This window comes from Callithrix jacchus, chromosome 9 (assembly GCF_049354715.1).
Source record: "Callithrix jacchus isolate 240 chromosome 9, calJac240_pri, whole genome shotgun sequence".
Lineage (NCBI taxonomy): Eukaryota > Metazoa > Chordata > Mammalia > Primates > Cebidae > Callithrix > Callithrix jacchus.
In genome coordinates, this window is record NC_133510.1 from 72,209,691 (window position 1) to 72,221,694 (window position 12,004).

A 12,004-nucleotide genomic window follows, 5' to 3' on the forward strand; every position below is an offset into this window, starting at 1 on the left:
TGAACTAATTTACACTCCCACCAACAGTGTAAAAGTTAGGTCAGCTTTCTAATGTTCATTACAGCTGTCTCTTTCTTCCTCCTCCAGGTACAGAATCTCCAGAGATGTTACTGGAACCAGCATTTGAGAGGGATTTTAAATCACTTAGTCTAAACATTCATTTAGAGATAGATGAGCAAAGTGAAGTCCAGATTGTTCAAGTAACTTGATTGAGATCACACAGCTAAGTTTGTGGTTCCACTTGATTGAGATTTCCTGGTATCCTAACTTTGGATCTTATCTGATTTGGTTTTATTTATTCATTTTTTTCTTTCCTTCAAGCAATTATGTACCTATTTTTTTTTAATATGGGCCAGGTACTATTCTAATCACTGGGGATGCACTGGTGGAAAAAGACAGTGAATGGAGGTTACATCCCAGTGGAAAGGGCCTGGCTGCCTCTTAAGACAGGTGGGCACATGTCTCATTTCCACTCTATCCACGAGAAGGGCGTTGTCCCACCCGGCCCCTCACCAGCTAAACCTTTTTCCCTGCAGAGGATCAGGGGCACATAACCTCTGCCTCAGGGCCAGGGGGAGCAAAGCCATGTTGAAGAGAGGTGAATGAATGTGACAGAAATTTGCCAGTCTTCCTACATTCTTCAGTTATGAAAGTAATCGAATTCCATTTTTATTTGGAAAAAATGACTGATTGAAGTGTTTTCTAATCTTGTGCTTTTCCTTTGGAGTCCGTAGGGTCCAGTAACCATGCAGATTAATAATAAGCTTAGAATTGAAAATTAGAATTGAAGATGCTGCCACCTCCAGAAAGTTTTGTTCCTTGGGGAATAAAAACAAGATGAGATTCATTGACTTCTGAACCTATCTGCAACCATCCAAGCATGGCAGTTGATTTCTAAGGAAAGGGCCAAGGAGGGCAGTAAACACTTAATATTCACCCATCTTTACTGACTTTGAGACTGTAGGCCCAGAGCAGACCTCAGCCAGTAAGAACAAGTGATGCTGGCCATTTGGTGTAAGCTGCCACCTTTGCTGATCCTAGGGCCCTAAACAGAGTTTGATTGTGGACTCCACCTTTCTGGAGTTGATCCTGCCTTCTTCTGAGTGTTGAAGGATCCAGCACTATCATCTCTGTTTCTTCTTAAGCAACAGCTCCTTACGTAGCAGGTTTTACTCTTGCAGTTTAGTCTGATAAAAGAATTGGCCTATTTTTAGTGGGCTTTTGTGCAAATGAGGGCTATGCCCCAAACACTGAAAGGGGAATCGTCACCAGTCATCAGGTAATGGGAGGGCATGCATTTGGAAGGAAGTTTGTATTTAGTGGGGAGGAGCTGGAGTTTTATTTTATTTTATTTCTTTTCTTCCACTCATGTCACCCTATCTCTTCCCTCTCTCAGATGCTGTTTGTTTCATACCAGTGTATCTAAGTTGCAAAAAATCTGTAGAACTTGCGAACAGTTCATTTAGTAGATGGGCGGATAATTGGCTCACTCTGTGGAGAAAAAACAACGATGAAACTTATCCCTACTTAACACTGTAAAGGAAATAGGACAGAAATGTTGGAGAATATCATAAGAAAAGGATGGGGAAGGATTTCTTACTCAAAACTTCAAAAGCACAAAACTAAAAAATTGATGAATTTGATTATATTAAATTAAGGACTTTTATTCACCAAATACCATGGACACTTTTTTTTTTTGGAGACAGAGTCTCTCACTCCATCACCAGGCACCAGGCTGGAGTGCAGTGGTGCAACCTCAGCTCACTGCAACCTCCACCTCCTGGGTTCAAGCAATTCTCCTGCCTCAGCCTCCCAAGTAGCTGGGACTACAGGCACGTGCCACCACGCCCAGCTAATTTTTTTGTATTTTTAGTAGAGATGGGGTTTCACCATGTTGGCCAGGATGGTATTGATCTCTTGACCTTGCGATCCACCCACCTCAGCCTCCCAAAGTGCTGGGATTACAGGCATGAGCCACCACACCCAGCCTACCATGGATACTTTTAACAGACGCACAGAAGATCAGAAAAGACCATTGCAATGTCTGAAACCAACAAGGATCTATTATTAGTCTAGACAAAGAAGGAACTCCTGAAAACAAGCCAAGAAAAGTATAGAAACTCTGTTAGATAAAAAAGCAAAAAAGTTGAAAAGGCAATTTTCAGAAAGAGTCCTTAAAAAATATGAAAATTAGCCAGGCATAGTGGCGCACACTTGTAATCCCAGCTACTTGGGAGGCTGAGGCATGAGAATCACTTGAACCTGAGAGGCGGAGGTTGCAGTGAACTGAGATCATGCCACTGCACTCCAGCCTGGACAGTAGAGCAAGTCTGTCTCAAATAGTAACAATAATAATAATATATTCTTCCTAATATTATTTAAGAACTTATGCCAATAAACTGCTAAACTGTGGATAGACAACTGATCTAGCTTCAGCTTTTATATATGTCTTTCTTTGGACTGAACAAACTATATCTTCTAGACATGTAATTTGGCACTTTATTTTAGAAAGGACTTTTTAGTAGAAAATAGTTACAATGCATGGGGTCAGTTTACCACCACCCCATGAGCCAAGCAAACTCAGATTCCTCTGCCTCAGTCTTCCAGGAGAATAACATCAGTGAATTGTTGAAATCCTGGATGATGCACCAGATGGACTTTTATTCATGGTCATTCATGAAACACTGAACAACTATTGAGTGTCAGGCATTCTGTTAAAGCTTATTGTTTGGGAAGTTCTGTCCCTCCCACCCTCGCTTTGTATTTTTTAGTAGAGATGGGATTTTGCCATGTTAGCCAGGCTGGTCTCAAACTCCTGACCTCAAGTGACCTGCCCGCCTTGGCCTCCCAAAGTGCTGGGATTACAGGCATGAGCCACTGTGCCAGATCTACTGTCACTCTTTATATAAACTATAATCTCAGGAAATTACAGTCATGCCAGCGATGGGATTTAGCTACTCTTACTGGTAGGAGCCATTCAAAGAATCTAAGCATGAACCTCAGGGTTCAAATTTGATTTTTCTGAATTTGAGATATCAGATTCTCTAGCATCAAGGGAGAAATGGTAATTATTTCACAGCTTGTACACAGAATAGGAATTTAGCCTGTTGCTGGGCTAATCTGTTCTCTTCTAATTCTATTTCTTTCTCTAGCTCATCTCTCATCACTAATCTCCTTGGGGGTTGTCTCAGTTTTACCTTCTTATTGGCCTAAATCAGGTTTCTCAAACTGGGTATATTGGGCCAAATAGTTGTGGATGTCTGTCCTGTGCATCATAGGATGTTTAGCAGCATTTCTGGCCTTTACCCACTAGGTGCCAGAAATATTCCCCAGCGTAACAACTAAAATTATCTCCAGACATTGTCAAATATCTTCTGGGTGCAAAGCCATGTCTGGCTGAGAGCCTCTGGCCAAGACAAAGAACCTGGAACACACTAGCACTTCTGTGTGAAACCCATTTTAGAAACATTCTTATTTGCTTTCAGGATACAAGCTGTAATATTCCCTTTGCTGCTTCTGGCAAATGTCTTAAATTAGAAGGTCAGAGAAGATGATTCTAGGTAACCACCTGGCCAAATCTGCCTGTGACAAAAGGAAGGTTTAAGCCCACTTTCTGAATTAATGCAGAAACAAACAAACAAACAAACAAAAAACACAAAAATGTAGTCTCCAAACTGAATTAATTATTTGGGCACAAGTGGTTTTTGGGGTCTCTATTTTACAGGGAAATTGATTCCTTTTCCATCTGCTATGGCCAGGTACGTGCTGGCTGCACAGGTGGAGGTGATGAAGAGAGAGTTTCGAGAGGTGAATGTTTGTTAGGATTCTGTCTCTCAAGCTTTGCCAGTGAATAAGAATCTTTTTTCTGGGTTTTGTAAGATTTTCAAAAACAGAACGATCCTTGTATTCTTGAATTGGTTCTTTTGACTCAGTAGCCATATGAATGGAAAAGCCTGTCCTAAAAATTAAGACCCATAGAACTAAAAAAAACAAAAAGCATGCAAAAGTGTTGAGGCCCTGACACAGCTCAACAAGACGGAATGAGGAAGTCCTTGGTTGTTACTGTTAATAGCCCAGCACATCAGAAAAGGTTTGTTGTTGATCATGTAAATGATTGTGGTGACGGAGGGCAGGGGGAATTATGTTTCAGTGTTCTTAGGAGGTTTTACAGTTATAGTTACTCTTTCTAATTAACTGATCTAGGACCAGGTTTAGGGCGATTAGATCCCTCAGGAGGGTCTTCTAACTTTGAACCAGAGGTTGTAAATCCTCTAGATTTATAGTGGAGAAGACAGAAGGAACTGCTTTTCTCTAGTTTTATGTTTTGATTGAGGGAATGGAGACACATAGTGGGTTAGAAGGGGAACTCACTGCCATGGGATATGGTGGAGCATGAAGAACTATGACAGAAAATGCTGTGGAGAAGGAGGATGTGGGAGGAGCTCCAAAGCATATGAAAGAAAAAAAAAAGCGGAAAGAGAAATGACAAGATTAATAAGTAGGAAGCTTAATGGTGTGCATCTCAGAAGAAGAGCTCTGTGAGCCAGGTACGTGTCGGCAGCCCCAGCTTCTCGAGGCTGAGACAGGCAGATCTCTTGATCTAAGGAGTTCAAGACCAACCCGGGGAACATAGCAGGACAGTCTCTAAAAGAACGAAGAAGAAAAGCTTCCTGAACGAAAGAAGTTCTCCCCTGGAGAACAAGGGGATCCTGACAAAGTGACTGCATGAGGACGAGAAGGTCTTTTTCTGAGGTTCATGGTGAATCCATGGGAGCATTAATCCCCACCATGCTTGCCATTCATGTGGTGTTGCTGTGTTCCCAGCCTTTTCTCACGACACCTCACAATGGCCCAGGGAAATGAGTCAGATAAGAGCCCATTTTACAGGTGAGAATAAGAAATTCAGAAGAATGGGGACTTGTTTCAATTTATAAAGGGAAATGCTGGTTTTCCTTATTTCATAATAACACATGGCCACCTGGGCTCAGTAGATTCTCAGAGTAGATTTTATGACAATAAGATCTCAAAAAATGATTAAAAATGGAGGCAGGCAGGGTGTGGTGGCTCATATGTATAATGTAAAATTCGCCGTTGAAGATTTGCTTAAATCTTAAAAATATGCCTCTTCTTTTTAGTGTTTTCCCTTGAACTTCCTTCTTCTCCGGATAAATTGATTGAATTTTTATTATTATTTTTTTTAAAGACAAGGTCTCACTATGTTGCCCAGGCTGGTCTCAAACTCCTGGCCTCAGGCAATTCTCTCTCCTCGGCCTCCCAAAGTGCTGGGATTACAGGTGTGAGCCACTGTACCTAGCCTGAAAATGTGCTAATTTTAACACTGTGTATCAGGAGGAGTTGGGGAAGGGGAGGAGCGTCCTGCCAACTTTCTTCTGTCATGAAAAATGAAGAGGACTATGGCTGGTACTCCAAGCTGGAGCAATGCCCTTCTTTATGAATGATAAAAGACACATGTAGACTTGGGCGGGGAGGACCCAGGAGGCCTTTCAGGCTGGAGAGATTTAGCCTGAACTTGTGATTTGGGCGTGGCTCCCTTGTGGCATCCTCCAGAATGCTGGGCAAATTGCTGGCAGATTCAGGGCCTTACACATAAAGCACAGGGCAGTGAGAAAGCATAGTGGTTAAGAGTGTGGGTTCTTGAGTCAGATAAACCTGGGTTTGAATGTGAGCACTTCTTGGCTGTGTGATTTTAGGCAAATACCTTACTTCTTTAAAGCCTGTTCCTCTTGTCTTTAAACTGTAAATAACAGTATATCAATCTCATAAGATTCCTATGAGGATTAGTGAGATCATCTGTGAACTTTACACGCTGCTGCCTAGAACATTGTGAGCACTCAATAAATGGTGGTTATGAGGGTTATTTTATTTCTAAAGCCATAAGTAGTCAAGTGTCATCATATGACAAATGGTTAAGGGCAGCAGTCTTAAGGTATGGCCCTCCAGGCACTTGGGAGCCCACGACAAACAGCTGTCCCGAGAGCTGGGAGGAGTTAGCCAACATCTGATCCCCATTATGCAGCCCTGTACCCCATCAGCCACCCAGCTCCAGTATCCTCTCTCATTCCCAAATGACCCAATAGACACATTAACTGGTCCCATGTTGCAACACGATTGGGATTTTTGCATAGGAGTTCGAGTTAAACAGGTGCAAGCCATCTTCTTCATTGGTTCCATAGCATTTGGCTATGTAAGTTTCATATTCTCTTGGCTTCCTTTATCTCCAGTGCCCAAGACCAAAGACTGGAATCAGAAAGAAATGGCAGTGGCTGGAAGGGCATGGGGGGAACTATCACTCCTATATGCCTTCCATGGGAAGTGAGGCTGGAAGGGTATCAGGTTGGATTTGTTGACACATTGATGATTCTGTAGGAGGCTTTGCCAATGTCTTATATTTTGAAATTCATGGCAAGATGTAAGAACAGATTTGGCAAGAAGAAATATTCTAACCTGAAAAATGGGACAGATTAGAGTCACTAGAAAAGAAGCACAACCAGATAGAAGGGAAAAGAAAAAAAGGATGACAGAATAAAGGGGAAAGAAAGAAAAGTAGAAAAGGAAATTACAGAGAATGAAATGTTCTGGTGCTGATAAAGCTTAAAAATTAGGAAATGATAATGATAATAATAATAATAATTATAGAAAGTAGGAATGAGAAGGTTAGAAAGCCTCAAACAAAAAAGTTAGGAAGGACGGGGTGTTTCAGCCATTATGTGATTTGTGTGATGCATCTCCTTTCTGTCTTTTTTCTTTTCTTTTCTTTCTTTCTTTCTTTCTTTCATCCATCCATCTCCTTTCTTTATGGCTAAAAAAGAAAGAGAAAAAAGAAGAGAAAGAATCCTGTGTGTCTGGACCTTTAGGTCTAGGGGATTGGACTATGGTCTATGAGACTCTTTCACAGCTAATAATCTATGAATTTATAAGTCATGTATATTTTCCAGATTCCTTATTTGGTTAAGACTTATTTGATTAAGTCATTGTGGTTTGTGTAACTTCTGATGAAAGCCATGTTGTGATGGATGACGCGAATGTGTTTGATTTTTCGCAGTTCTTGAAAAGTCAGGATCATAATGCCCTTCAAAGTTCTCAGTAGCTTATACAGTATGATCATGTTTTTAAAACGTTGACCAGCCTTCAGGGATGTCCTGGGATTAATGCTGCTTTTGTGGAGATAAGAATCTAGGCTAGAACCAGGTCCTAGAATTTTGTGGCACTCATTTGGGTGGTTCCTCAGTTTCCTTGTTATTTAGCTCTATGATATCTGTTTCTTTGGTGTCCAGGTTTTCCATTAAATACAGCATATCAGGAGAGACTCGAGAGCCCGCCACAATGTTGATCCCACTGATCTCTGAGGATGTTTCTGGGTCAACTATGAGAGCTGGCTGAGAGCTCATGGGGTCTGGACTTAGATTTCCCAGGGAGGTGTGGCTGGACTCCAGGAATTCCGGAAGGCTCCACCTTTTTAGAAAGGTATCACCAGAGTTTTCTTCACACTTGAATATGTTTCCCTCAGTGCTGGCTGAAACAGTCTGGGGACTGGGGCCTCTAGGAGGTGTCCCCTTCTCTAAAGAGGACAGGATGGATTTCACTGGGCCCTGCTGCTGCTCAGTCTTGCTTGGTTCAACCCCTGTAAACTCAGAGCTCAAGATGGAGGTAGCGGAGTCATGGTGGTAGCCGTCTGATGTGGACCCTAGTGCTTCAGCTGCTGTGACCAATACCTCAGGCACCGGTGGCATTTTGATGGGAGAGGTTCTCACACTGGACTGTGGGGTCAGGCTCTGTAAAGTGCTTGTCTGGCTGGTCTCCCTGATGGTGGACAGCTCTCCGATGCTGGAGTGCAGCGTGGGGCTTCCTTCTGGGAAGGAAGATTTCTTCCAGGTGGGTGAGGCCCTGTGGGGATTTCTTGAGGGCACATCCAGTAGATCCCTGGCTGGGCTGAGGTCATCTCGGGGTAAGAACATGGAGCTGTCACTCGTCTGCCTCCCATAGCTTCTTCTTCTGGGGCTGGAGGGGTGTTCGTGGGCACTCAGGAACCGCTTGACTCTTCTTATCATGGAATACCGATGGCCATGCTTCTCATAATCCCACAGCCACTCCTCATCAGGAAAATTGGACCCAGACAGCCTGAAACACACAACGATAAGATCCAGGTAGAGTAGCTTCAGGGGCCAGTAGCTCTGGGGGCAGAGTCTCAAAGTTAAGAGATGAGTTTGGTATTTTTATCTTATAGCTTTTCAAAAGGGGGCTTAGGGACTTGAGATAGTCTAGCAGAGATTTTCACACTTTTTGATTTCACGCCCCATTTAAACTCTTAAAAATTACTGCATATCCCAAAGAGATTGGCTTATATGGATTTTATCTGTTACTCTCTACTGTATTTAAAAGCATAACTGGGGAATGTCTGAAACACAAGCATGTACAAGCACACATTCCATTGACTGCTAAGTGATGACATCATCACATATCTTGTAGCTCTGGAAAATTCCACTGAACATGCTTGATAGAATGAGAATGAAAAAGGCAAATAACATGTTATGTTATTATGAAAACATTTTTGACCTTCAGGACTCTCTGGAGGGGCTTAGGAATCCCCAGATGTCCCCAGATCATACCTTGAGAATCACTGATCTAGAGAGTTGGACATTAAAAAATTATCTTTATCTATCTATCTATCTGTCTATCTATCTATCTATCATCTAGTATATATTCTTTTTCCCTTAGTACAGATGAATTAAGGTCATGTTTCCCTAGGACCCATCAAACCCTCCTTAACAATGGATCATAGGTAAATTCATGAGAGTGCAATGACCAGCTCACATTTACTGACTATATGCTAAGGTCCAGCTAAGCACTTCCTATGCATTGACTCATTCAGTTATCACAATAATTAGATGAGTTGGTATTGGTATTATTATTTACACTTTACAAATGAGGAGACTGAGGGCTGGAGAGATTCACTAAACATAAGTAGCTAGTGAGAGCAAATTCAGAAGGCTGGGTCCAAGCCCTGGTTCTTAGTCACTTTGGTGGAAAGCCTACTACACGTGGGGCAAGGGATGAGCTAGAGCCCAGGGCAGAATAGTGAGTAAAGCACAGTCCTTGTCCAGAGGTAATTCATAAACATTCCTGATAAATCTTTGCATTTATGCCTGTACAATTAGGGTTAAAAAAAGAGAAATAGGGATCTTGTGGAAAGAATATATTCATCCTGTTTGGGTGAACTTGCATCGCGATTGGGCTCCCCTTTTGATTAAGTTTGATGGATTGGCTTCCAAGAATTTCCTGCTGAATTTTTACCATTTAAAAAATAAAACAAATAATTCTACCATTTAATTAATTAATTGAAGACAGAGTCTTACTCTTTTGCCCAGGCTGGAGTGTAGTGGTGTGATCTAGGCTCACTGTAACCTCTGCCTCCCAGGTTCAAGCAACTCTCATGCCTCAGCCTCCCCAGTAGCTAGGATTACAGGTGTGTGCCACCATGGCAGCTAATTTTTGTATTTTTAGTAGAGACTGAGTTTCACCATGTTGGCCAGGCTGGTCTCAAACTCCTGTCCTCAAATGATACACCCATCTCAGCCTCCTAAAGTGCTGGGTTTATAGGCGTGAGCCACCACACTCGGCCAATCCTACCATTTTAAATCTCCTTTAGGACTGACATAAAATGAATAATTAAGATGACAATAAGCCTGTTTGGTAGTTTGGTCTACTCTGGCCTCAGATTACATAGTTCTTTGTCACACATCTCTGTGGGCTTACAACCTAACTGAGGTTTGAAGAACGACTGAAATCCTTGTGCTTGAACTACGAATGCTCATCATGCTAGCTCTGCGAGCAACAGTAACCAGCTACTCCCAGTCCAGTGTTGGTGTTGACATCTCTGGTGAAAAGATGCTTTACCTATCCTGGTGCATTTTATGTGACATAAAGGAAAACATTGGGACAGTATAACGTTGGTGTAACTTAAAAGGGCAAAGCAAACAGCCAAAGAAAATGTCATTTCTCATGTTTATGAATAAAATATGGGTGACTGAGATGATTAACTGGCGGAATGTCCCAGGACAGTGTTCAATTACAGCGCTGTGCTGTTTTTCTAAAGCCCCAGCAGCGCCCTTGGCTACCAGATAGCTTTCTGACCCACCCTCCACTGTGCGAGGCTCAGATTCTATTACATTGACTTGAGAAATGCAGACTCATGCTTCAGTGGCCTTGGTGACCCTGCTGGGTGGATTGCATTTGGTCAGCTCTCCAGTCACACTCTACTTAGTTAGGGAGGAGGACACCAGAGGAACCACAAGCGCACTTGTTCGCTAACACTGCTACTCCGTATATGCTCTGGGAATCAAAGACAATCTGGCCATCTCTCTGTATAGGACAGGCATCTGTCTTCCATTTGGGATCTCAACTATTTATTTGGGATTTTTTTTTTAACTACCTCTAAAGCATGCACTCTTGTAAGAAGGACAATCTTCTAGGAAAAAAATTTGTATTATTAATACCTCAAAACTTTGTGACTCAAAAGACAAAAACTTTATGTCCTAGTGTAGGGCATATGCATTATACCTTCAACTACAGCAAGAGGTGTAAGCCCCTGGGTCATAGATGGGGGAAAATGGACAAGTTGCAAGAAGCAAACTGCAAAATGTCTAGCGTTCTTGCTAACATCCTACTGATTCGTGACTGACACTGGGTAGGCCTGCCAGGAAGACTCTATTGTGCCTTCCTGCCTCGTAAGACTGTGGAGTGGATGCATGAGATTTCTCTGTTTATTCACCTGACTAAATTTATTGGGCACTTACCATGAACAATTTGCTGCATTAGCAAAAAAACTGCAAAAGCAAGTTTTTGAGCTGGGCTTTGACACTGAGTGGGAATTGGATAGACAGAAAAGGGACAGATAAATACAAATAAATAAAAAACAAATAAAGTAACAGGGAAGTTTAGGGTGTTTTTGAGAAATAGGAGCTACTTGAATCTGTGTGAAACTCACAGAAAAGTGTCAGGCATGGTCTGGAAAGATGTCCTTGGACTGTGCCATGAAGAGTTGTATACTAGGTTGCGGGATGTGGACTTTATCCTGGAGACAGAGAGCAGCTGTGGATTGTGGTTGAGAATGGAGGGCATTGCTAGGGTTGTGTGGTGTTGGCAGGGGTGTGTACGCTGGAAGGCTACACAAAAAGCAACGTTGATGACTGCTTTGGATAAGAAACATGACTTGAAAACTTTTCACTCCTTTAGTTTGAAACAGGGTCTTTGGAAGAACACTTGGTGATCTGTGCTCTGGCGGTAGTTTTACGTATCTCATGCTGAGTGATGAATGATGCCCTCCAGGTCTTAATGCTGTAACAGAGCAGTTGGAAAACTTCCCACCATGACAAACCTAATGACATTTCTTCTAAATGCTTCCTTGGAAGATCTCATTGCCAACACACAATGTTCATCTCCTTTCTCTGATAGCCACCATTCCCAATGTGACAGCGGAAGCTGTGGTTTAAGAACAAAATTGTTTAAAATACAATGCTTATTTATTTATTTAGAGACAGGGTCTCACTGTGTGACCCAGGCTGCAGTGCAGTGGTGCGATCATGGCTCACGGTAGCCTTGACCTCTTGGACTTAAGCGATCGTCCCATCTTAGCCTCCCAAGTAGCTAGGACTGTGGGTGTGCACACCATCCCTGGCCAATTTTTTATTTTTGGTAGAGATGGGGGTCTCCCTATGTTGTTCAGGCTGGTCTTGAACTCCTGGCCTCAAGTGGTGCTCTCGTCTTAGCTTCCCAAAGTGTTGGGATTACAGGTGAGAGCCACCACACTCAGCCTTAGAATAGTTTGAAAGGGTATTTCCCAAATGGGAGCTTTTAGGTGTAAATTTTAGGTTCTTTGTGCTTTTTTTTTCCTGTTCCTTTTTCGATTTTTAAAGTATCCTCTTACTCTAGGGTTAGTACAATCCTGAGCTTAATATAGTATCATTTAACCAACTGATAGCAGAAA

General features: G+C 42.3%; 1 protein-coding gene across 17 annotated transcripts in view; it reads right to left on the reverse strand.

Moving 5' to 3' along the window:
* Nucleotides 1-5,860: 5,860 nt before the first annotated feature.
* The window catches only part of BEST3 (bestrophin 3), a 44,476-nt gene continuing 38,332 nt past the window's right edge, over nucleotides 5,861-12,004 (reverse strand). For all 17 annotated transcript variants that reach the window (XM_078336848.1, XM_078336851.1, XM_078336846.1 and 14 more), the window contains one exon: nucleotides 5,861-8,139. In XM_078336848.1, the coding sequence (XP_078192974.1) occupies nucleotides 7,230-8,139 (910 nt within the window). In that variant the 3' untranslated portion in view covers nucleotides 5,861-7,229. The remainder of the gene's footprint in view (nucleotides 8,140-12,004) is intronic.